Source organism: Callorhinchus milii, unplaced genomic scaffold (assembly GCF_018977255.1).
Source record: "Callorhinchus milii isolate IMCB2004 unplaced genomic scaffold, IMCB_Cmil_1.0 Scaffold29, whole genome shotgun sequence".
NCBI lineage: Eukaryota > Metazoa > Chordata > Chondrichthyes > Chimaeriformes > Callorhinchidae > Callorhinchus > Callorhinchus milii.
Window position 1 is genome coordinate 1,757,330 of NW_024704770.1, and position 26,827 is coordinate 1,784,156.

Genomic DNA, 26,827 nt, shown 5'->3' on the forward strand with positions numbered 1-26,827 from the left:
ATCCCGCCCTCCTCCCCCAATTGGCGGCTCCCGCTGTCAATCACCGCTATCCCGCCCTCCTCCCCGTCCAATTGGTGGCTCTCGCTGTCAATCACCGCTGTCCCGCCCTCCTCCCGCCCAATTGGCGGCGAGAGGAAGGTCCTTGAAGGACCACTGGAAGATTGGGACGCAGTGGCTCGGAAAGAACTTTTCTCTTGAGAAAAATTTTCCCCCTCGCACGCGTGGCAGGGCGTCCCGCGTGGCAGAGCAACAGTCACCGTGCGATCGTGGCACTCGCGTTGGATACAGCGCCTCGTTACGCCATTGAGACGTCTCAGAAGCGCTGCAAAGGACACACCGTCATGTAGAGCGAACGGACTGTCTTTGGATTTGCTTTCGCCTAATAATAATCCCAAAAAAAACCAAACGATAATAAATTGGTCATTTTTCAATCAATCCACGACTGTTTGTGGGGCAGACGCCGCTGTGCGCCATCGGCCGCCGCGTTCGCCCACAAATATACAGTCAATTCCACTTTACAGTGTGTTCTGTGAAGCGCTTTGGGACGTCGAGAAGATGTGAAAAGCGCTATATCAAATGCAAGGATTATTATTATTATTATTATGTGGTTTTGGCTGGCCAATACCAACAGTTTAAAAGCTCTTGATTTTTAAGACCAAAACTGATTAAAAGCATAAAAGTATCACAAGTGGGATTATTAACCCTTGCATTTGATAAGGCGCCTTATCATGTCTTCATGTCGTCTCCACATTCTTCACGGAATATACTTTAAAGCGAACTGACTGTATATTTTGTGGGTGAAACGCGGCAGCCAATTGCCCACGGCAGCGTCCCCACAAACAGTCGTGGATTGAGTGACCACATTGTTATTTTTCTGAAGGGATTAAATCAACTCCCACCCCCTCCTTCGGACACCTTCGATTTTGGAATCCTCTTCACAACAAGATAAACGTGTGGTCTACGCAACACCGCGTCAGTCAGATTATAGAAAGAATGTTTATTGCAAAATGTTCCACACACAGTTCAGGAGAGAATACAGTCTACATCATTATTGTGAAAAGCCATTCAGCACGGTACACAGGGAGCACTTACTAGACCATGGAAACTAATGAAACACAAATCAGGTGCGAAACTCTAGCAAAAAAAGTGCAGCAATAACACAAATCTACCAGCAAGTTAAACAAGGAGATACTTTTAAAACTAATATAAGCTTCAGAGAATGATTAAGGGAATATTTCAATCATTTGTCCAGATCTTTTCAGAAGCAGCGGTACTAAATTACTCCAGCTCAGCATCATCAAACGGTTCTCCTTCCTCGTCTCCTCCCTCTTCCAATATTTTTTCGTCGTCGGGTGCGAGCGGCTCATCTTCGGGGTCTTTGCTCTCTTCTGTGGCGTTCCCCTCTGCTTCTCCCAACGTCTCCCCATCTGCGTCCATCTCCTCATCTGGCACGTCGTCTGTCTTCTCAGATTTGTCTGCTATGTCTTCCGCATTATTAACATTTCCTTCACCTTCGGCAGTCTCACCCTCGGGAGTCTGGCCCTCGGCGGCAGTCTCGCCCTCTTTCTTTTCTTCGTCGTTGGTACTTTCGTTCAGATCATCTCTCTCCCCATCACCTTGTCCCTCGGCCTCTCCATCCCCCTCGCCTTCTCCCTCATGAGCAGCGACTGTGTCGTCCTCATCTTTGTCATCTGGGTCGTCAGTAAATGGTTTCTCGCCCTGTGTAGAGTTCAGAAGTACTTGGGTCATGTACAGCTGAGACTTAACGTTAACTTAAAAGGAATAGGATTTGTAAAGAGTAGACCAAGGCCTCTTGGCTTCCTTCAGTAAGAAGGGATACCGTATATTATAATAATCCCTGCATTTGATGTAGCACCTTATCACGTCTTCAAGATGTCTAAAAGCACTTCACAGAATATACTTCAAAGTGAATTGACTATTTTGTGGGCGAAACATGGGAGCCGATTCACACAGCAGTGTCCCACAAACAGCCGTGGATTGAGTGATCAAATTAGTATTAATATTTTTTTGGGGGGAGGGATTATTACCCCTAGAAAGCAATCTGCCAATCAACTAACAACCGGATTTCTACTTACTGCTAGGTGAACAGATGCGCTCACCTAGTAAGGAGTAAGGAGACTTTTGGCTTTGCCCAATGTTTTGGCTTGTCCAGTAAACCCAGATCCTGCCCACTGAACAGTGGAGGACCACAAAGCAGACCAGAGTTGGCAGGAAAGTCAGGGGTTGGGTTGGGGGCACAAGAGCATTTTAAGGCAAGGACGGGGATCTTAAAATCTGATCCTGTTTGGATGAGGCAATAAGGCATGTTATAACCTGGAAACCATTTAGGGGAGGTAATAAACTGATGGCAGGAATCTTGTGACAGGTTAGGGCTGGAGGCCAATAGACCAGAGGCCTCTGTGGTGCATCTAAGCACGAGTGCCCAACCTCCGTCACCCGCACCAATCGAAGGGCACTAGTTACTTACTCCTTATAACTAATCGCCGAGCCCTTTCCGCCACCCTCCTACCCCTACCCTCCCTGCCCTCCCCCACTCCTGATCCCAAATTGTGTCCAAATCCTTGACTGTCCAGCATCTTGGAACGTCTTCCTGACATGAAAGGCGCTGTGTAAATTTAGTTTGTTGTTGTTGTCGGGAGTGACAAGTATTAGGAATTTACTGTACTCTCCTTTCACCTCTGGGAAAAAAGGTTTGCCCACAAAATAGTCAATTCACTTTACAGTATAATCTGTGAAGGATTTTGAGATATCTCAGACGTGATAAAGCGTTATATTAAATTCAAAGATTATTATAATAAGTATTATTATTCATGGCGTGATGCAATCAAAATCTAGCCATGATGGGACCTGCAAAGAGAATTTCTGAAGGGCAACATGTATTTTGGCTATTCAATCTGCAATTATTAGTTACCACAAGACATTACATTTACACAGCACCTTTCACATCGGGAAGACATTCCAAGAAGCTGGACAGTTAGGGATTTGCACCCAAGCTAGGAGTTGGGATCAGGAGGGCTGGACGGGCCAGGAATAGGAGGGTGATCAAAGGCATGGTCGAAGAGGAGAATCTTGAGACGGACTCGCCTTTGGTCACCTTCCTCCCCTCTCCTTGGCTCGACCCCAGGATCCGTTACTGTGAAGTGCTCTGAGACGCCGTCCGGCGCGGAGGGCGCTATATAAATCCGAGTTGTTGTTGTTGAAGAAGGCAAGGGAGGGGGTGAGGCGAAGAGACGTTGTGATGGGAGTTCACAAGGGGGTGGGGGAAGGAGGTGGGCAGAGAGGTTGAAGGACAGACTGCCGATTGTGGGGGCAGGTAGCAGGCTGGAGCTTGCTGAGCAGATGGAGCGGGCGGGAGTCTGTAAGTGATGAATCATGGCTGAGAGAAGGAAATTCAACACTAGCGATGAAGGAAAGGGAGGAAGGAGAAGACGAAAGGGACATCTGGGTTGAAGCATAATTGAGGAAGTGCAGCTTACCTACCTACCTACCGTGCAGCTAACCTATGCTCTAACAAACAAGGAAATGCTCAAAATGGCCACCACTGCATTTTGTTCACCAGCATCAAGTGCTCTAAATTCAAGGCAAACAAAAATTACGCAGACGATTCTTACTAACCTTGATGTACTTCTCCAACATCTCTGTAATGTTGCTGTTGTTCAGGATGCTCTTAGCAACTATCAGGCTTCCCTTTTTGGCTCTCTCAATAGCTGCCTGAAAGGAGAGAAAATGAAGAGTGCTGAAACAACTTTCATTCAATAAGTACATTGGACCTGCTTACTCTTCAACCCACTCGCGCTCGTCCCATGTGTCCTCCGTTGCACCATTGGTGGCCGTGCCTTCAGCCACTACGCCCTGAAACTCTATCAATCTCTCCCTCAATCCCTCCGCCCTACCCCCTCCTTCAAATCCTGCTCAAAGACCTTGCTTTTTGATCTAGCTTACGGTAACCTCCCCCGTCACTCTCTCCCTGGCTCACTGTCAGACTCCACCACCTCCGAGCGCTACAGGACCCACGTGAAGCGCTACATTACACCAGGCGCTGTGTAATGGCAAGTTGTTGTTGTCTATTCTATCACGCTTACTTTGCGATAACGGTTGTGCTCAACTGTCCTCAAGTGCTGCCCGATAAAACCACTCTGCATTGGAATGAACAGATCACAGGCCATACAATGAGCTGCTTCCACCTTTTTCAGGCACTGCTCCATACCAATACCTAGAACAGATGAATAGAAAGTGGGATTAGATTTCCTCCGGGAGTCATAACAGATAAAACTAAATCACTACAACTACCAACAATAACTTACAATTATATATGCCTGTTAAGGGGAGAGAACGTCTAAAACAGCTTTACAAAGACTGAGCTGGAGCCTGAGCAAGAATGTAAGGAGGCGGGTTTTAAATTTTGTTTATGCCCAGCCGTGTCAAGTGCGGAAACCCATCACCATGCTTTAGAGTCTCCAAACCAGACTGAGAATTTCATGCATCCCACCTACACATGGAAATCCCAGAGATAGATTGTTGGAATGGATGCACACACACGCTTCCTGGAGGGGTGAATCCTGCTTACTTATTTCCAGAAATTATTAGGTGCAGGTTGGCAAGAACCAAAGCTTNGGGGGCGAGTCCAGAGTGTGCGCTGGGGTAACTGCAGAAGTCTACCCATCTAAAACCCCACAGCTTGCCATTGATATCATTTTCTAGGAAGCTTTCCCGCCTCTTGTCCAGCGAGGACCACCCTACCCTTAGGGCTTCGGTTTGCAGTGTTAACAGGAGCTGAGTGGGACTGGCCTGTCCTTGTAGGTCCTGGCTGGCTATGCTGTCAACAGGAATTTAAGGCAGAGGGAAGGGTGGATAGAGGGATTTCAGAGGAGAGTTCAACCCCCACCCTCCCCTCGGCTCGGTGTCATGCTCCACCACTATCAAGCGCTCTGAGTGAGGGGCGCTGTGTAAATGCAAGTTGTTCCAATTGAAGGCGGAATTATCTCAATTGAAGGAGGTTCTAACCATTGGCTCGCAGCATTCCCTGGAGCATGTCTTGCTGCTGAAGCAATTGTTTTTTCAGAATCGTTTCATCTCCAATTTGCTCCCGACGCTTCTGAGTTTTCTTGTTCTTGTTTGCAATGTATTCCTGAAACAAGATTAACAAGGCGACTTGATACATCATAATAATCCTTGCACTTGACATAGTATCTTATCACGACTGTGAGATGTGGTGTAGGGGTGAGGGAAGGCGGGGAGGTGGGAGGGAGACCAAAGGCACGGTCAAAGAGAAGGGTGTTGAGACCGGACTTGAAGGAGGCGAGGGAGGAAGCGAGGCTAAGGGACCGTGGGATGAAGTTCCAGAGTGTGGCGGCAGAGAGGCTAAAAGCCCGGCCACCGATGGTAGGACGGGAGACATGGAGCGGGCCGGAGCCCGATGAGGGGCGGGAGCGGGCGGGTTGGTAGTTTTTACCATTGAACAGATTTTGCATACATCATAAACCAAATAAGAGTGGAAAGAGAACAGAAGGCAAAATACCGCAGATGCTGGAAACCTGAAATAAAAACAGAAGTGGCTGGGAACAAACAGCAGGTCAGGCAGCATCTATGGAGAGGAAAATGAGTTAACGTTTCAGCTCGATAACTTTTTCCCGTCAGAACTCTTACGAAAGGTTCTGACGAAAGGTCATCGACCCCTGAAATGTTTACTGACTGACGTCCCTCTCTCCATAGATGCTGACTGACCCACTGCGTGTTCCCAGACACTTCTGTGTTCATTTGAAAGAAAACAGTGTCTACGTACGTCTAAGAAGTCAGCGGTTTGGGGAGTTAGTTTGGTCCCAATGAATTTTAAAGTTTCTTTGTGAAACCTGCTCCTCATGTGGTTAGAGATCTCATCATCCTCAAACGTACGGAATTTACACACGGAGCAGGCGTATGTTATTCTGCGACAAAAAGGAAAAAGGTTTTGTCAAGAAACAATCCGGCAGTGAAATAAGTCAGGCGATTAAACTGAACACAGACAATCTTTGCAGCAAACAAATCAACTCCACGATTGTAAATAATAATCATAATCCTTGCATTTGATATAGCTCCTTATAATGTCTGAGGCATCTCAAAGCCCTTCACAGAATATACTGGAAAGGGAATTGATTGAATATTTTGTGGGCGAAACGCAACAGCCGATTGGGCACAGAAGTGTCCCATAAACAGTTGTGGATTGAGTGGTCAAGTATATATTTTTAAGGGATTATTACTCCCGGAGAAGTGATCCGCTAACCGACTAACAACCGGGTTCCTGCTTACTTTGGTAAACATAGGCATATGGAATAAGGAAATAACTCTTATATAGAGCCCTCAACGCAGAGTAGCATCTCAGAGCGATAACAGTGGCGGAGCTTGACTCTGAGGTGGGGGTAGGGGGGAGATGCCCGTAAGCGCGGTCGAAGAGGAAGATTTTCAGGCGGACTTGAAAAAGGGGTGTAAGGTGGCAAGGGAGGGATTGAGGGAGTATGTTCCAGAGCTTCAGGGTGAGGTGGCTGAAAGCGCGACCTCCGATGGCAGGGCGGAGGTTGCGAGGGACGAGCAGGAGGCCGGTGCCAGTCGAGCTGAGGCACCGGGTGGTGGATTGGGGAGTGAGGAGGTTGGAGAGGTAGGGAGGAGCCAAAGAGTGAAGGGATTTGAACACTGGTGTGAGGATCTTGAAGTCAAACCGTTCGGTGATGGGGAGCCAGTATACAGTACACAGGCACGATGGGTCAAATGGCCTCCACCTGTGCTGTAATATTCTATGATATGTAAAGAGCAGATTGCTGAACCCTGAACACATTACAATAGTATCGCTGCTCGCTACCTCTCCGCAAGTCGGTCTCGAATCTTCTTGAATTTACCGGCCTTCTTCTTCTCTTGCATCGTGGGAACTATTCACATAGTAATGGTCAGGATTAGTTCACAACCATATGCACTCCTCAAGTTATTGCATTTTAAGAAAGGAATAATTGAATGTACTAGTTTAATAATAATTATAGCAATAACAATAAAGCTTACAACGTTTTGGTTTCTTTTCACCCGATTCTTTGTCCTCGCCAGTCTGGGGGTGAAAGCAAAAAGGGAACATTAATTCAAATATTCATAAGGACTTCAATTTGTCTTGAGCACCATATCCCATGTAACAACAAGAACAGTTTTAAAAAGGTTGAGACAGAAAAGTAATAAAACTGTAAAAATCCTTGCATTCTATACAGCGCCTCATCATCTCTTTGAGACGTCTCAAAGCGCTTCACAGAATATATTTGTAAAGTGGAGTGAAAGAGTTTTGTGGGCGAAATGCTGCAGCCAATTGCGCACAGCAGCGTCCCACAAACAGTCATGGATTGACTGATCATATTATTACTTGATTTAATTTATTTTTGTTTTGAAGGGATTATTACCCCCGGAAAGCGATTGTTACCCGCCCCCCCACCCCCACCCCTCCCGGGAGGTCTGCGTCTCTGGCAATCAGCAGGAAATCTATGCATTAATAAGCTCAAGATTTGGTTTCAATGTTGAATTTGGGTATTCCTGCCAACAGTTCACCAATGTCCCAGCCAAAATGTGTCATCCAATTCCGCACAGCTGTGTCCCACAAAAATGGATTGATAGACCAAATCACTATCATCTTTTTTTTAAAAGATATTATTACCCCCAGAAAAGCGATCCACTCATCGGCTTAACAACCGAGTGTCTACTTCCTGCTAGGGAAACAGAGGTTTGTGGACCAATTACACTGTAGCAGCTTTCTGCTGTCTGCCATATATGGTCTAGTTTAATTGAAAATAAATTAAATTCCAGGAGTTGGGTGGGTGGGAAATGTAGAAACTACTTTTAATTGTCTAGTGTTAGTCCACGGGTTTGAAGCTGTGATACTTACAATTCCATCTCCAGATTCAGCCCCATCTTCCTCCTTCTCTTCTATAAGGAAAAATAAAAACAGTAAGCTGAAGTACAAGCAAACCAGGAGCGATTCTACACAGGTGGATTGTCCGTCAGGAGCAATTAATTGTATTACTCTCATCTTAATAAGGATCTTTGCATTTGATTATAGCGCCTTATCGTATTTTGGAGACGTCCCAAAGCGCTTCACGGAATGTACTGTAAAGTGAATTGACTGTATATTTTATGAGCAAAACACGGCAGCCAATTACACACGGCAGTATCCCACAAAGAGTTGTGGATTGAGTGACTAAGTTATTATTTATTTATGATGAGATTATCATCCCTGGAAAAGCGACTAACAACCAGGTTCCTGGGTGAACAGAGGCGTGTGCGTGAAGCAAGGAAACTTGGCCAAAGTTTCGCCCTGCCCACCCGGGAATCGAACCCAGGTGCTCTTGCTTGTGAGGTGAATGCTCTAACCGGCGAGCTACAGGACCCCACAAAGTTGAGTAATAATTCATTGTACAGTACCAGCATCTGAATCTTCACCATCGTCTGTCTTGGCTTGTTTGTTTTCAGGGTCTTCAGTGCTGCTTATCGATTGCTTCCTCTTCATACCCGGACCAGCTGGTACTTTCTTCTCATGCAATGGGGAGGGGGGGGAACCATTAGTGGAGCTTCATAATTCAAATGCATTCTTTCTTAAGAAGCTGCACTGTTAAGGAGTTGCTCCTCTTGGATTGGGTATCTATCTGTCTGAGTACAGCAGCCTACAATAAAACAGTCTTAGCTTGGGAGCTTTTTAGGTTCCATTCATATATAGAGAAGCTATGTACAAAACTTCATGCTATAGGGACTCGATAACGTAGACCATGATAAGCTGTTTTACTTTACGCTGAATAGTAGAACAGAGGACATGGCCTGTGATTGAAGGGGGTAAATTTAGAACAAATCCATGGAGACACTACTTCAGTTTGAGTGAGTAGTAAACTTATGGAACAGGCTCCCTAGGATGACAGACAGTGGAAGCACAAAGTGTTTTGTTTCAAGAGTAAAATAGATAAGATTTTTGCTGGAAAATAATATCTAGGGATAACATGTATAGTCTGGGACACGACATGTCAAGCAACTGCCAGGATGGTGGAGGGCAAACTAGATTGGCCTTGGTCTTATTTCGCCTAGCAAATTCTTACGTTCATGAGAGAACACTTGTCTATGGCTCTTGAAATTAGTACACCCTCTACACTAGACAACAACATGTATCTAGCCATGTAATCTCAGGATTTCAACATGTCAGCCGATTGATCTAGGTCTAGTTTCCACACTACCCTTTCCTATGGGAAAGTTTCCTACGGCGCAAGGGTTTTGGGTGGAAGCAGAGGGGAATGAGGAGCAATAGTCAGACTTCCCATTTCTGATCACTGCTCAGTCACCACTGCTGTACGTGGACATCAGCTAAAAGTAAGGACCAGCAGAATCCCCAAGGCACCCTGCCATTATACAGCGTCTGAGCTCAATCTTAATAATAATACTTGCATTTGATATAGCCCCTTATCACGTCTTCGAGATGTCTCAAAGCGATTCACAGGATATACTGTAAAGTAAATTGACTATATTTTGTGGGCGAAACATGGCAGCCAATTGCACACAGCAGTGTCCCACAAACTGTGGTGGATTGATTGACCAAACTGTCGTTTTTTTTTTAAAAAAAGGGATTATTATCCACGGAAAAGAGCTCCGCCAATAGACCAACAACTGGGTAATATTTACTGCTGGGCAAACAGGGGGGTGTGGGTGGAGTAAGGAAACTTGCCCAAAGTTTTACCCAGCCCGGGAATCAAACCCAGGTCCTCTCGCTTGCGAGGCGAGTGCTCTAACCACTAAGCTACAAGAAGTTGTCAAGGCAAGTCCCCTTGACCACTCCCAGCACAAATAGCATTGGTCAGTACCATCAAGAAAGAGGTCTTATGCCCAGTTTTCCCCTATTACCCTCATTACCTTGACGTACTTCAACATTGGGGTTCTAACCTTTCCCAGGCTAACCTATATTTCTTCCTTCCTCCCGTCACATACTCCTGGACGCGACTGGGCTCCAAAGGTTTGAGATCCCAAGTGAGATTCATCATTCGAGTGGCGCCAAGCTAAGCCAAGCTATTTATATAATAATAAATCTTTGCATTGCATTTGATACAGCGCCTTATCACATCTTCGAGACGTCTTAACGCTTTGGGACGTCTAGAAGATGTGAAAAGCGCTGTGTCAAATGCAAGGATTATTATTATTATTAAAGCGCTTCGCAGAATATACTGTAAAGTGAATGGCTGTACATTTTGTGGGCAAAATACATCCTACAAATCCCTGCAACCCAGGGCACGAACATCAATGACAGGACCCTGGATGAAAATCGATCTCAGCACAGAACAGATCTGTGTCAACAAATGCTACAGTGGCTTTATTCACTTGGGAGCACAAGAGCTACATACGCAAATCAGATTATTTTACCAATGTTACTGTAATCACACGTGGACGTAATCACAAAGACTATCCGTTCCCAAGAGAATACACTAATAATAATATTATAATAGTCACTTTCCTTTCTCCATAGATGCTGCCTGACCTGCTGAGTGTTCCCAGCGACTTCCGTTTATAATAATCCTTGCATTTGATATAGCACCTCATTATGTTGAGACACCTCAAAGCACTTCACAGGATACATTGTAAACTGTAGTGACTGTATATTTTGTGAGCGAAACCCAGCAGTCAATTGCAGACAACATTGTCCCACAAACAGTCGTGGATCGAGTGACCAATTTTTTTAGGGGGGGGGGGATTATGTCCCCCCAGAAAGCGATCGGCCAATCGACTAACAATCTCGCTCCTACTTACTCTTATTATCTACAAATAAAACTACTTGTGTAGTTTTGCTACTGTCAACCCACTACCCGCTGCCTCCGCTCCACTGGCTCCGGCCTCCTGCACTTTGTTCCACCAATGGTGGCCACGCTTGCAGCCATTACTCCCTGAAATTTTGGAACACTCTTCCTCCTTCCCCATCTTCAGGTCGCACCTGAAGACTTTCCTCTTCCACTGTGCCTACGGTCACCACCCACTTCCCCCCTGGCTTAGTGCCTTGCTCCACCACTGGGGCACTACCCTGCGTGAAGGGCGCTATATAAATGCAAGTCGTTGTTGTTATGCATCCAGTTCTCAAAACTCAAAAATGTCATCTGGTGAAACCAGTCGTATTAAAATCGAAGATCACAATAAGAAGTGTAAATTCAGGATGTATGACTGTAGTCCTGTGAAAAGCCATTTACCCAAGCAATTTACAAAATTACAGTTTAGACAACAAGCTCAATCACAATACCATACTGCATTATTAATTCACCATAAAAGTCCACATACAGCTCAGTACAAAGATACATGTGAGGCATTGTTAGCCAGTCAGTTAGTGTACAAAAGTAGTGTTTTACATCGCATTGTAAAACTGGTTACAGGACGGGCCATGCTAGGGAAAGAGAGGGCATCCTAATAATAATCCTTGCATTTCGATGTAGCGCCTCCTCATCGCGTCTTCGAGGCGTCTCAAAGCAATTCGCAGAATATACTGTAAAGTGAATCGTCTTATTTTCTGGGCGAAACTCGGCATTCCAATTGCGCACAGCAGTGTCCCACAAACCATCGTGGATTGAGCGACCAAATTATTCATTTAAAATATTATTAATTATTTGAAGGGATTATTACCCCCAGAAAGCGATCCGCAATCGACTAACAACCGGGTGCCTACTTACTGCTGGGTAAACAGAGGCGTATGGAGTAAGGAAACTTGCCCAAGGTTTCGCCCTGACCGGGAATCAAACCCAGGTCCTCTCGCTTGCGAGGCGAGCACTCTAACCAATATGTTACAGGACAGTGGTGTTCAGACAAATTACATCGCATCACAAAACCCGTGACCCGACGGATCCCGTAAGGAATCTAACGTTGCAGGCTAGGGAAGGAGAGGGCGACTTAACAATGATTGTTGATCCTGCAATGCTTGCAATACCGAAGTGAAATCAAGACTTTGAAAATTGTGAGCTTGCTTTTTTTCGGTCGTGTACAAAGAAAGATCAAGAGTTAGTTCCTCTAGAGAAGACAAACGCACCTCAATTTCTGTCGGACAACAATAAGTGATTAGCACACAGCCAGTACTACAACATTGGAGCGCCGCAAAGACATACGAAATGACCTCTGAAGAACAAATTTCGTAAAACACCTGGTAAACCGGACAGTTGATTGGCATATATAAATATATATAAAAAAAAGACACATTGATGGTCTCAAAAAAAGTATTTTAGAAATTAAAAAAAAATTGATTCCCGCTACAAGTGTTCTGCTATTTTTTTGTTTTGCTTTGCTGAATGACACCCTCTCGCTGTTTTAAAATCTAATCGGTTACCAAACAAAAAAAACAAGTATTAAAAAAGAAAGGTACTTACGCCTTTGTTTCGGTTTTTGTCTTTCTTTCGCTGTCTGCCACCTCCTAACGATCTTCCCGAGCCCTGAACTCTGAACAGGTCCATGGGAATAATGTTGGGGGAGAAGAGCGAAGGGAGGTTCCTGGCGGAGGCGACGTTGGGGCCTCGGCCTCCCATTGACAGCTCATTCCAGTGTGCAGACATTCGCCTGGAACTCGCATGCTGCACGTAAGGGTCGTTCCAGTTTGGTCTCTTATGTGGAGCCCAGTCTCTGGACCAGTTCTGACCCCGCTGGTTACCGTACGGTCGATTCTGGAACTGGTCTTTGCGGCTCCCATAGGAGGAGTTGTCGTAGTGGTCATACCGACCTCCATAGGAATCACTATAATTAGGTCCATATTCACTGTAACCGTAGCCAGATCTGTACAGATCCTGGTCATTCAGTGAAGACCTGGAGTCGTAGGACTCATAAGGTGTAAACCTGAAAAGAGTTTGCACAGCAAGTAAGGAATGTGGTCAGTAGATGGATAGTACCGTGGGTACAAGGTCTGCCAGCAAAGTGACAGCAGACTTAAAAAAAACCTAACTTTTAACTGCCGTCTGCTTTTTTTTAAAAAATATATAAATAAATTCTATCTGTAAAATAACTCGACATGTTGCACTATAATAAACTGCTGAATACAACAGCAGGAAGCGTTCACTATAAACAATATTCACAGGGGGAAAATAATAATAACCAGAGTTAAGTAAGTTAGTTCAAAATTCCAAATTGGTTAATATTCAACCTCTCACTTCAGAATGGAACGAGATAATTCTTTGGCAAAATGGTCAAAAATCAACCTTTTCTGTAACTAATCATAGTCAAGCTTGCTATACTTCCCCCACCTCAATCTTACTGGATAAGCAGGTTGTGTAGTTAACAAGATATAAATGGGGACTTTTACAACCATGCTTCCTCCATCCCTGCTTCCGCAACTTTCAAATATCCTCATTTATAGACAATATAAATCAACCAAATCTAGATTTCAGCTTTCATTCTCTCCTGGAACAAATAAATCAAACATAAATATTGTACCCTGGTAACTCTAATGCCTGATACAAAATATGGGGTATATCATCCAGGCTCATGTTAGATTGCACAAGGTTGCTGAAAGGGTTAGCCTCTGATTTAAGTTAATTGCACATTGTAATATTAAAACCGCTTTTTAACTGAATACAAGTTAAATCTGCTGGTGATAAATTTTGAGTTTAAGAATGAAGGAATGCGACCGTGTTTACTATTTAGGCAGGGAAGCAAACTGGAGTGAGGGGAAGATAATAATAATCCTTGCATTTGCATTTGATATAGCACCTTATCACGTCATTGAGAGTGCCCACTTAAAGATGTGATAAGGTGCTATATCAAATACAAGGATTATTACTATACATCGCAGAGGTGTCAACCAGCTGTTTCGAGCCTTCATTTTTTAAATAAAGAATCACCCTTCTTGAACTTATTCAAATGGATCTTACACACATGGTTTCTGAACTTTCTAAGTGATTGCAAATAATTTAGTTACTAGAAATACCATGAGCTAGATAGACCCGGAATTGTATTTTAATAGCAAGCCACCCATAAAACAAACCAAACTCCAGTACAAAACAAGGAACAATATGCAATGATTTAAATTTGATCTACTTCCTTCCCAACCCCCTTTCCAGCTGAAGAACAGCACAGGTGACAAGTTGGCGGTTTGATAGTTCGCTATTGCAACCTACATGCGATTAGGAGCTCATTGTGGAAGAACAGCACAAGCACAAACCCATGTATGTCCTACCACACTCTATCTAGCACATTGGAGCTCCAACGGACTGTTACATCAAAGGCAATCATGAAGATCAAAGGAAATATTTGAGCGAGAGAGAGAACAGGTTTAATTTCAATCTCTAGGTTCTGATTGAGCCAATACAGGTAGCAAATGACCAGTGCTTTCCTATTGAGTAGATAGATTCCCCATCACTCATACTACTAATAATACCTCTTAATACTAGAATAAGTAGAACGATTTTCCTATTCAAATTTGTCTATATAGCTCCAATAAATGGGTCCCCACATTCATAATTCCCTTCAAAATAAGTCAAACAATCTGAAATAAGGTCATTTGGTCCCTGTCTGACTGGGAATAAAAATTTTGTCGTTCTACCCAACCACCTTGTATCAACACAATTTCAGTCAAGAGTCTAATAGAAGAGTGGGAAATGGTTCAAGAATGGCCTGAAACCTCTAGAAACAGCTGCCGTTATCTCAAGGTTAAACCAGTACTCAAGTTTCAATCTCCCAACGCAAAACCTACACAAATTGATCAAGCAATCTTCCATCTTAGTATTCAGCTTCATCAGTTCTTTCCTTTCACCCCTGCCTGGACACATTCAGCTAATATTTGACAACACCCGAACTGAAATCACAGCTACAGGAACACAATATGTCATTACTGAATAGGCTCTTTCTAAAAGAAAATCTACCTGTTGTATTGGCCTGAATATTGGCCCGAATAGCGTCCTTGTGTGGTATCGTCTTCAAACTGGGAGAGCATGTCCAGGCGTTGGTTGATTTTAGCGACAATGGTGTCGGTGTTGGGATTCTTGGGTGGATCCCAGGTTTTGTTGCCAGAGTTATAACCATAATTGGTTGCCGAGCTGGATATATTATCTTGAGTGTAACTGTAATCATAGCCATCATATCCTAAAAAGAAGAAAGCACACAAAGGTTCACAAGGAATCGAGGTACTGAACACCCTTTGCTGAACACAGCGTATCGTTTATCCAGTTTCTATAAACCTTCATTTATATGAATGAACATTTATATCAGAAGTGAAGTCACTGTTGAAACATACTCCCTTTACCAGTCCACCTCTCACTTTTATTATAAATCATTCCGCCTTCCCCCTGCTAAGCATCTCTTTCTCTCTACAGTATTCAAAAGGTTAACTCTTACCTTTGTGCTCCTAGTAAAAAAAAAGGTGCTCGTGAGTTTACAGAACTACATGGGCAAACCGTAGCCCTAAAAACCTTGAGCTCATCTTCACACGAGTCCAACATGCATCCATTTAGCCATAGCAGCCAAATGTGAACAAGTGGACACGTATATGACTGGTGTGCAGATCAGTTGCATTCCACTAGTAAAAATCAATTTAAAAATTTTTCCTGCAGTAATGGATTTTGTGTATGATTTCAAATCTAATTGTACATTTAAAAGAAAAATTCCTCCCAACAAAACACGCAGCTTCAATTTGTAGGTCTATTTATAACCCGGCCTAAGATTCACCTAATAGGGTTCAGAATTTTTAAAATATGTTTATTAACTTAGATTGAGTCATGCAATGATGCTGCAATGGTAAATTGCCTGCAATATCTTATGCAATGATAATGCAATGTATTCCAAATCATGCACAAAGCTTGTCAGACAAGCGATATCAGTTTTAGCTGATTACAATACCTGCAGTTACCCCAACTCACAATCTGGGGCCCCGCCAAATCTTGGCTGTTGCCAACCTGCAACTTTCCGGAATTGGGTAAGCAGTATGCGTCCCTTCAAAGAGAGAGAGCGCGCACTCCGTTCCAACAATCTATCGCTGGGATTTCCATGTGTGTGGGTGGGAATGCATGGAATTCTCACGCTCTTGACTACGGTGATGGGTTTCCGCATGTGTCAAGACATCCAACCGGCCGGCCCAAAAACCTTTGCGTTGCAAAATTAGATTTTCCTTCACGAAGGTGATAACTGGGCCCGTGACATTCTCAGTTTGCACCCGAGGACAGATGGATCGGACTTGCTCACCAGTTGTACCACAGCAATGTGAGCGTGAATTCTCAATGGGAAGAAAATTCCTCCCAAACTCAAAATCAATTGAATCTTGCAAAAACAATAAATGCCTCATCGATATTTTGATTGACAGCATAAACCACATCATTAAAATGATAAACGCACGGACAGTAGGAAACAAATGTTGCCTCTAGTTTCACCCCTCTTCCCCCCACCTCATTGAAATTTTGAAGGAAGAGAGGAAATGTATTAAAGATGCATCTATCAAATTCTAAAGGCAGTGCACATCAGGCAAGGCTGGAATATTTGTACATAGAAAAAAAACCTAAGGAAATCAGTCTCTCCAGTCCATCTCTCCGAATCAACACCTTCACCTAATAGATACCAAAACGCCTCTTCAATGTGCTGACAGAACCCACTCCAAGTGTACATTGCATTGCTAAATCCAAAATTCCTTCCCCTGAGCTCGAAGCCGTTTATTAACCCATGAGGGTTCAACTGATCAAGAGATTTTAATAATAATTATTATTATCATCATCATAATACACTTTAGCATCTCAGAACACTTTAATAAGATCTCCCCCAAGCCCCAAGATTTTTCCTCTTTAGTGTGAACATTCCCAGTGCCTGTGCACTTACAAACTCATTTTATATTCTCAAGGATTATTCTCCATCCCCAATCGAGTCACTCCGCTTTATACTTTTGGACAACTGTTTTTAAGATAGTTATCTACTGCTTTTGGACAATTATATATAATATATATATCTATATCACAACACCAACTTGGATTTTTATAGCTCCCTCACGCAGGGTAGGGTCCCAGAGCGGTTGACAGTGGCGGAGCACAACGTCTTCTCCTGTTTTTATGTTCCTAGGAACAGGAGTATGCAATTCAGCCCCCCCGAGCTTGTTCCGCCATTCTGTAAGATCATGGCTGATCCGTACATCAACTCCAATTACCCGCCCTTACCCCATATCCCTCGATACCCTGAACTAACAAATATCTATCCACCTCAGTCTTGAAAATTTGAATGGATCCAGCATCAGTCTTTCGGAATTTGATTTTTGGTTTCCCGGATTCTGTCCCAGGATTCCTCCCTTTTGTCTCATCAATTAATTTAATTGACAAGCAAATAATCACTCACCTTGAGTATCTACTGTTTCCGTATTCCAAGAATCATCCTCTCCATAATCTGAGAAAAGACACAACAATCGCAGTTACGATATCTGTATTCCAGCTGTGGTGAAGTCACAAATTCACCACAAGTTTTTCTCTCATTTCTGGTTTAATAATAATTATTGCATTTGATATGTGCCTGATCACGTCATTGAGACATCTCAAAGCAGTTCACAGAATATATTGCAAAGTGAATTGACTGTAAAGTTTGTGGTTGAAATGCGCACAGCAGTGTCCCACAAACAGTTATGAAATGAGTAACCAATTATATATATATTAATACACATGCTTAACTCGCCACTTCTGATAAGTTGACACTGAATCCAAAAAGGAAGCATCATGAAGAGTATCAATCATACCACTTATACCAACAGGATTCAAGTCATTCCATCACACACTTCACAAATCATTTCTTTTAAAGGCACTTGCGTGAAAGAAATTACATCATTAATTGTAGCACAATCAACAACAACAAATTACATTTATATAGCGCCTTTCACGTCGGGAGGACGCCCCAAAGCGCTGGACAGACGAGTTACGGACTGAGCTGGGGGTTGGGGTGGGGGAGGGTAGAGGATAGTGGGGGGGGGGGAAAGCAGGGAGATCAAGAGCACAATCGAAGAAAGTCTTGAGGTGGGTCTTGAAGGTGGCGAGAGAGGGGATGAGATGGAGGAACTGCGGGATGGAGTTCCAGAGGGTGGGCGCAGAGTGGCGGAAGGCCCTCCCGCCGATAAGCAAGCCAGAGCCCACTGAGTGGAGGGAGCGAACAGGATAGTAGAGTGTTAGGAGGTTGGAGAGGTAGGGAGGAGCAAGACCAAGGAAGGCTTTGAAGGTGAGGACCAGGATCTTGAACTGTATCCTCTGTTTGATGGGAAGCCAGTGGAGTCGGGCGAGGATGGGAGTGATAGATAGGGTCACGGAGCCTAGTGAGGGAGAGGACACGGGCTGCAGAGTTGTGGATGATCTGCAGCCTATGGAGGGAGAGGTTGGGGAGGCCGACAAAAGTGAGTCTGCATAGTCGAGCCTCAATGTAATGAAGGCATGTATGAGGATTTTGGGGGCCTGCGGTGTCAGACAGTGTCGGAGCTGAGCAACAGTGTGGAGGTGGGGGAAGGCAGAGCGGGTCATGGCGAGAATGTGGGGTAGAAAGGATAGTTGAGGATCGAACAAGACCCCAAGGTTCCGGACTGGCTTAGCAAGGTTGAGTGTGCAACCATGGATGGTGATACCGTCAGGGCCTGAGGTGAGGAAAGTTAGCTCTCATCTAGGACTTGATGTCTGACAGACATTCTGTCAGCACAGCAACAACAACAACAACAACAAGATTCCATTTATAGAGCGCCTTTCACGTCAGGAGGACGTCCCAAGGCGCTGCACAGCAGTGGTCCGACTCAAGAGTGGAGGCAGAGAGGTACAGTTGGGTGTCATCCGCATACATGTGGAAGTTGACCTCATGTCTGTGGATGATGTCACCAAAGGGGAGCATATAGATGTTGAAGAGGAGGGGACCAAGCACAGAGCCCTGAGGAACGCCACACGAGACGGACGGGGGCTAGAGGAGAAGCCATTAGAGGAGATGAAGTGCAGACGGTGTGAGAGGTACAAGCTGAACCAATCAAGGACAGTGCCGTGGAGGTTGAGGTGAGAGTAGAGGCAGTGGTTGAGGATAGAGTGGTCGAAGGTGTCGAAAGCAGCAGAGAGAGGTCAAGGAGGCAGAGGGAGCCCTGGTCGCCGGTGGACAGAGTGTCATTTGTCCCTTTGACCAGGGCGCTTTCTGTGCTGTGGGCGGCACGGAAGCCCGATTGGAGAAAGACCTTTCTTTTCGAACGCGCCTTTGGTCACTTCTTCCTACTTACTGCTAGGTAAACAGAGGCGTGTGGAGTAAGACCTAAGGTGTCGCTCAGCCCAGGAAACAAACCCGGGTCCTCGCGCCTGCGAGGCGAGTGTTCTCGCCACTAAGCTACACGACTTCGAGTGGTGAATTGACTGTATATTTTGTGCGAGAAAGATGACAAAACTCATGGAGTCAGCCAACACTCACTACCTGGACTCGCACATGAACAAAAATGCCTGTGCAACTATACACAGCCCCAACAGGGGTCAACAACAGCTTGCATTTATATAGCGCCCTTCACGCAGTGTTGTGTCCCAGAGCGCTTGACAGGGCGGAGTCCGACAGTGAGCCCAGAGGAGAGGGAGGCGACGACATAAAAATTATGTTTCTCAAAACATCATATTAATCAAAACTCGGAAACAATGCGCTGCATTTGACCTCAGATGGCATGCAACAAACCGCAAACGAATAAAATACTTTGCCTCGGTGTGACGGCGCAACAACCATTATTTCCTTCGGCTAAGTCGCTCGCTCCCAATTAACCAAATTCTTAACAACTCTTACAATCTTTCAAGGCTGGGTGCAGTCGCAATTACTGATTAGGGGAACTAAGCGGTTAGTTTAGGCTATACTACTAATAATAATCCTTGCATTTGATAGCACCTTATCAGAACGTTGAGATGTCCCAAAGTACTCCGCAGGGTATACTGTAAAGTGGAGTGACTGTACATCTTGTGGGCGAAACGCAGCAGCCAGTTTGCGCTCAGCAGTGTCCCACAAACAGCCGTGGAGTGAGTAACCAATTTACTTGGGGTATTGTTGGCCAGGACAACAGGGAGAGGAACTCCCTTCGCTTTTCAAATTGGGGATCTTTAAAATCTGCCTGGACAGGCAGGCAGGACCTCGGTTTAACATCTCACCCGAAGGACTGCAACTCCCACGATGCAACCACCAGCTCTGCACCGAAGCATCATCTTAAGACTATGTGATTCCAAGTCCCGATGTGGGGCTTGAACCCACAACCTAATACGTGTTCCACCACTTTGGGGATAAGAACACCAAGTCACCCGTAGCGTCTGCGTTTAACGCAATCCTAATACTCTTCTTAAAATAGCCCCAATAGTTCCATCTTTTGAGCAGTTAATCGCCTACAGCAAGCAGTAATACATTTGCACTCCTTTACACCAGGACAACGGAAGTCACATATATTGGACTTTATTCCAATGGACAGGAAACGGGAAGGATAACACTTATGTCGACATGTTGAGCATTTGTATTTCATTGACATAGGGGGTCACAACTGGCCAAGATATCTGGGAGTAAAATTTCTGTACCGTGTGTTTACATGCAGCGCCTGCCTTATCACATCTTAGAGATATGGGATGCCCTACTAAAAATCGTGCCGGAAGCAGGATCCACAAGAGTTAAAAGGGGAGTGGGCAAATATTTAATCATAATAATAATAATCCTTGCATTTGATAAGGTGCCAATTGTGTACAGCAGTATTCCTTAAAAAGTCATGAATTTGGGTGTCATCCGCATACATGCGGTGATCAATGTACTGCATTTTATTATTTTTTTGGAGGGATTATTACCCCTGGAAAGTGATCCTCCAATTGACTAATAACCAGGTTCATTCTTACTGCTCGGTAAACAGAGGCCTAACCCTAAGGAAACTTGTCTTAAGATTTCATCCTGGCCGGGAATCCAACCTGTAAGCTCTTGCTTGCGAGGCAAGTGCACTAACCACTCACTCCGTTGAGTCCTGTAGCTCGGTGGTTAGAGCACTCGCTTTGCAAGCGAGACACCTGGGTTCAATTCCAGGCAGAGGGCGAAACCTTGGGCAAGTTTCCTTACTCCACACAGAGCCTCATAATAATCCCTCCAAAAAGAAACAATAATAGATTGGTCATTTCCAATCCACGACTGTTTGTGGGACACCGCTGTGCGCAATTGGCTGCTGTGTTTCCCCCACAATTATATGGTCAATTCACTTTACAGTCTAATCTGTGAAGCGCTTTGAGACGTTGAGAAGACATGAAAAGCGCTATATCAAAACGCAACGATTAAAATGCAAGGATTAGAAGACTCCACAATAAAGGCAGGTTGTCGACGTAAGTTGAGATAAATGGCTAGGACTGCGCAAAGGTAACATTAGGCTAAAATTCAATGTCGAGAGACTGCAATTTCAATGTAACATCTTCTAATGCATTTGCAGTGGAACCTCAATTAGACACCTGAATTAACTTTGTAAATCGGCATTTGTGAAACCGGATTTAAAAATTTAAGTGAAAATTATTTTGTTCACTGGTAAGACAACTTAAATACATATAGTTTCAATGCTTACTTCCAAGTGTTCCCTGGCTCTCCACTCTCTAGCTCAGTCCATGTTTGTTCATTTAATGCTGGCTCCCCAGTTCTCTATTCAACTCTGCCCAAGTCCAGGTTCACTGCTTTAATGGTTCCATCCGAAGGCTGAATTACCATGTCCAGGTCTAGGCTGATATTTCACCCAAACTTTGCCCCTTTATCTGCGGACTGCAGAGGCAAAGATTGGTTTTAAAATCTATTGACTTGGAAATTCTGAATTGTCCACCAATTTTCATTATGCACAAGTGGAATTCCTCCATTATAGTGGTTAATCCACTATACAAACTGTATGATTCTGTCACCAATACACGATTCAGATCTCTGGAACGCAGTTGCCATGCTCTGATCTAAACATGCAATGAATATTGATAACAAAAATATTCAGAGAGCACAAGTGAAATTAATAGCAAGTAATTTAGTTTTCTCCCTAGCTTATTAAGCAAGTGCACTCACTGCTTGTTTAATTATTCAGTCAAGACTAGAAAGGCCTTTGGATTAAATCAGATTTTGCCAACTGCAGAACTATAGGATTCCTAACTGCAGAACTATTGGGATTCCTGCCATTCCTGGACTTTTGAGTCCTAGGAAAGAAAATAAAACAGGCAAAATTGTCAATTGTTATACTGCTAATTTAGCTGGAAATGCAACTGTTACTATCATTCGACAGCTGTGGTGTCATGGCTGTCACATTTGCCTATAAATACACTCACTCCATTTCACAGTAAATCCTGTGAAGCACTTCGAAAAGTCCTTCTGAGATGATAAGACGCTATACCAAATGCAAGAATTATTATTACAAAAACTGAACTTCAAAACTAGCAAATACACGGAGCCCTTCGATTATATTTCATCCCATTTACACGTCACATCAAGTGCAAGTTTGTTTTATACAGAAAAAGACACTGCTGAAGAGGAAAACTGAAGATACGATTAGGGATTTAACCCTCTTTATAAACATAAAGCAGCTAATTAGGATTTGAAGCAAATAAGCTTTCTTAGCATTGTGGCAAATTGCTCAGTGGGTGTTAAACCCATCACATAAGAAGGATTGAGACATATAAAACAGGAAGCCATGACATAACTGTGGAGTAGATCGGCTGGCTCAGCCGTGAGTGATGCCCTCTCTTCTCCTGCCAAACAGCCTAGGCTCGCAGAGGGCAACCGAGAGCGAGTGGAGGCTTGGGGTGAGCGTTAGACCAGCTAGCGTAGTACAGCGCTGACCCATAGCAATAGTGGTTAGCGCGCTCACCTCGCAGGAGAGGATCCGGGTTCAATTCCTGCTCGGGGCAAAGCCTTAGGAAAGTTTCCTTGCTCTCGTCACCTGTTGGCTTAGCAGCAAGTGGGAACCCAGTTGCTACTCAATCAGCAACGCTGCACAGCGTATTCTGTGAAGCCCTTTGAGGCGTCTCGAAGACGACAAGGCGCTACGTCAAACGCGGGGATTATTATTCACCCACTGAGCAATAAGGAATTTTGTCACAATGCTAAGAAAGCTTATTTGCTTCAAATCCTGATCAGCTGCTTTATGTTTATAAAGGGGGTTAAATCCCTAATCGTATCTTCAGTTTTCCTCTTCAGCGTGGAGTCCTGTAGCTCAGTGGTTGAGCACTCGCTTTTGCAAGCGAGAAACCCGAGTTCAATTCCAGGCAGAGGGCGAAACCTCGGGCAAGTTTCCTTCCTCCACACAGAGCCTAATAATAATCCCTCCCAAACCAAAAACAATAATAAATTGGTCATTTTCAATCTACGACTGTTTGTGGGACATTGCTGTGCGCCATCGGCTGCCGCGTCCGCCCACAGATATACAGTCAATTCACTTTACAGTGTGTTCTGTGAAGCGCTTCGGGACGTCCTCCTGACGTGAAAAGCGCTCTATCAAATGCGAGGATTACTATTATCATCACCGACATCATCACCATCGCTCGATACCCTCCAACAACGACGACGACACCGCATTTGCACAGCGCCCTTTGACCTCGGGGAGGAGGGGGGGGGGGGCGGCCCCAAGGCACTCGGGGTGGTGGTGGGGGAGGGGGGGGGGGGGTGGGGCGCCAAACAAACAAACAAACAAACGCCGACCCCTCCTCGGTCTTATTCCGCGAAGTGCCTCGAGACCTCCCGGAGGCGCGACGAGCGCGAGGTTACCGTCGCCGCGGCGCGCGAAAAAAAAAAACCTTTGAACCCTGCGAAGGAGGGAGAGAGGGGGGGGGGGTGAAGGGTGAAGGGTCACACACACACACACACACACCACATCGTTTTGACGCGCGTGCGCGACCCCGGGGGCCCCCCCCCCCGCTCCGGCCGCCATTTTGTGGCGTCTGACGGCAGCTCTCGACACCGCCGCCATTGCTTCCTTCCCTCTCTCTCTCTCGCTCTCTCTCTCACAGACGCACACACGCACTCGCTCTATCTTTGCCCCGCGATAACCCCCACCCCACCCCGCCCGCCCGCCCGGTAAAACCCTCCCTTCCTCGTCGCGGCCTCATCGAAGGGAGGGAGGGGGGGGGAAGAAGAAGCGTCCGCTTTGGCGCCTAAACGCACGCACTCACTCACTCGCTCGCGCGCGCGCACCGCCACCTGTCGCCCGCAATACCCCCCCCCCCCCACCGTTTTTTTTAAAATATCAAAAATTTATTAAACAATATTAATAATCGTTAGTGATAATATTAAAAAAAATAACACCGATCGAAGAAAAAAAAACGGGGCCGTCGCAACACACCGACCGACCGACCGACCCGCGGGAGGGAGGGAGGGAGGGGGCCGCCGCCTCCCCTCCTCGCCATTCTCCCGCGAGCACTCGCCCCCCCCCCTCTCTCTCTCTCTCCCCCCCCCCACCCTCAACCCACAAAATAATAATAATCCGACAATTGACCAACCCCTCAGGGGGGTGGGGTGGATGGTGTTGAGGGTGGGGGGGGGGTGGATGGTGTTGAGGGTGGGGGGGGGTGGATGGTGTTGAGGGTGGGGGGGTGGATGGTGTTGAGGGTGGGTGGGGGTGGATGGTGTTGAGGGTGGGGGGGTGGATGGTGTTGAGGGTGGGGGGTGGATGGTGTTGAGGGTGGGGGGGTGGATGGTGTTGAGGGTGGGGGGGTGGATGGTGTTGAGGGTGGGGGGTGGATGGTGTTGAGGGTGGGGGGTGTTGAGGGTGGGGGGGTGGATGGTGTTGAGGGTGGGGGGGTGGATGGTGTTGAGGGTGGGGGGTGGATGGTGTTGAGGGTGGGGGGGGTGGATGGTGTTGAGGGTGGGGTGGGTGGTGTTGTTGTGGGGGGGGGTGTTCAACATTATTTTTAAACCCAGAGCTTTTCAATTTTTTTTAGATCGATAGGGTTACCACTCCCCCCCCCCAATTTTGGCTCGTCTAACCCTAAATAAATACATACACCTTTATTTAGGATTTAGATTAGATAACACGATAACGTGTGGAAAAGAAAATGAGTCTGTCAGAGGGAGAGAGAGAGGGAGGGGAAGGGAGGGGGGAGAGAGGGAGAGGGGGAGAGGGGGGGAAGGGAGGGAGAGGGGGGGAGAGAGGGTGAGGGGGGAAGGGAGGGGAGAGAGAGGGGAGGGGGAGGGGGAAGGGAGGGGGGAGAGAGAGGGGGAGGGGAGGGGGGGAAGGGAGGGGGGAGAGAGAGGGGGAGGGGGAGGGGGGGAAGAGAGAGAGGGGGGGAAGGGGAGAGAGAGGGAGGGGGGGAGAGAGGGAGGGCGGGTAAGGGAGGGCGGGTGAGGGGGGAGAGGGAGGGCGGGTAAGGGAGGGGGAGAGGGCGGGCGGGTAAGGGAGGGGGAGAGGGCGGGTAAGGGAGGGCGGGTAAGGAGGGGGAGAGGGCGGGTAAGGGAGGGGGAGAGGGCGGGTAAGGGAGGGGAGAGGGCGGGTAAGGGAGGGGGAGAGGGCGGGTAAGGGAGGGGGAGAGGGCGGGTAAGGGAGGGGGAGAGGGCGGGTAAGGGAGGGGGAGAGGGCGGGTAAGGAGGGGGAGAGGGCGGGTAAGGGAGGGAGAGAGGGCGGGTAAGGAGGGGGAGAGAGAGAGGCGGGTAAGGGAGAGGGGGAGAGAGAGGGCGGGTAAGGGAGGGGGGGAGAGAGAGGGCGGGTAAGGGAGGGGGAGAGAGAGAGGGAGGTAAGGGAGGGGGGAGAGAGAGAGGGAGGGTAAGGGAGGGGGAGAGAGAGAGGGAGGGTAAGGGAGGGGGAGAGAGAGGAGGAAACCATTTTGACCGGTTTTAAAATTATTGCCATCACATAGACCAGAGATTTGCATTTTTTTTAATATTTTTTTTTTGGGGGGGGGGGTTAAAAAACATCCCGTTTGCGAACCCCGAAAATCGCCCAACGTCGGGTCGGTCCTCCCAATAGGCTATTTTTTTTTGGGGGGGGGAGAGGGGGGAAAGAGTTAGATAAAAAGACATAAAAAAAAGAAAGGGATCTTCCAAAATGTCTTCGGAGGGGGGGAGGGAGAGGAGGTGAGAGAGAGGGAGGGAAGGAGGGAGAGAGAGGGAGAGAGAGGGAGGGAGGGAGAGAGAGGGAGGGAAGGAGGGAGAGGGAGGGAAGGAGAGAGAGGGAGGGAAGGAGGGAGAGAGAGGGAGGGAGGGAGGGAGAGAGAGGGAGGGAGGGAAGGAGGGAGAGGGGAGAGAGAGGGAGGGAAGGAGAGAGAGGGAGGGAGGGAGGGAGGGAGGGAGAGAGAGGGGGAGGTTCGGGAAGGAACCATTTTGACCGGTTCACAAATCGGAACAAATTAAAACGATCGTTTTCGAAACGACGGATTGATAACGTGGGAGTAAATAATTTGGAAATCGGGGCCACATTGGGGGCCCGAACAGACGGGGGCACAATGGGGGGGGAATAATTTTAAGGGAGAGGTTCTCCCTCCCCTTCCCTCCCTCCCCTTCCTTTCTTTCTTTCCTCACCCTCTTCCCTCCCCCTCCCTCCTTCCTCCTCTCTCTCTCTCTCTCTCCGTCCGTCGACGTTTTTTTTCACACACAAACTCGTCGTTCAAAAAAACACTCGAATCCCTTCGAGTTATCTTTTAAACCGCTCTCTCTCTCTCGTATACGCGCACCCGTTACTACTACAGCTTGTGATTCTTTTCCCTCTCGGCGAAGAGAGAGAGTGACACCACCACCACCGCCGCCGCGGACAGACAGACGGACTGACTGACCTCCGTAACCGCCATCGCCACCGTCCATTCTGCTCGCGACTCTCGGCAAGAAGCGGCCGGCCGCCTCCGTGACGTCACAGGCGGGTGGCGGCGGGGGAGAGGCGGGGCGACGACATGTGACACCCGCGCCC

The 26,827-nt window shown here is 46.5% G+C and overlaps 1 protein-coding gene across 1 annotated transcript; it reads right to left on the minus strand.

Annotated features, from left to right (window-relative positions):
• Window positions 1–977: 977 nt before the first annotated feature.
• Window positions 978–26,776, minus strand: LOC103189825 (A-kinase anchor protein 8-like). The gene is made up of 13 exons (XM_042344687.1): window positions 26,697–26,776; window positions 17,320–17,367; window positions 14,874–15,093; window positions 12,393–12,852; window positions 8,446–8,551; window positions 7,910–7,950; window positions 7,048–7,090; window positions 6,854–6,920; window positions 5,804–5,945; window positions 5,026–5,149; window positions 4,104–4,234; window positions 3,637–3,732; window positions 978–1,719 (listed from the first exon to the last, which is right to left on the minus strand). Exons 1-13 carry the CDS (start codon window positions 26,722–26,724, stop codon window positions 1,279–1,281), a joined length of 1,947 nt encoding a protein of 648 aa, XP_042200621.1. The 5' UTR covers window positions 26,725–26,776; the 3' UTR covers window positions 978–1,278.
• Window positions 26,777–26,827: the final 51 nt, after the last annotated feature.

Coding starts and splice junctions, on each gene's coding strand:
- LOC103189825 (XM_042344687.1), bottom strand. CDS start 26,724: ATGGACGGTGGCGATGGCGGTTACGGAG. Junction 12,853..14,873: donor TATTCAGGCCAATACAACAG/GTAGATTTTCTT, acceptor AACTCTTTTCAG/GTTTACACCTTATGAGTCCT. Junction 8,552..12,392: donor ACAAAAACCGAAACAAAGGC/GTAAGTACCTTT, acceptor TTGCATGAGAAG/AAAGTACCAGCTGGTCCGGG.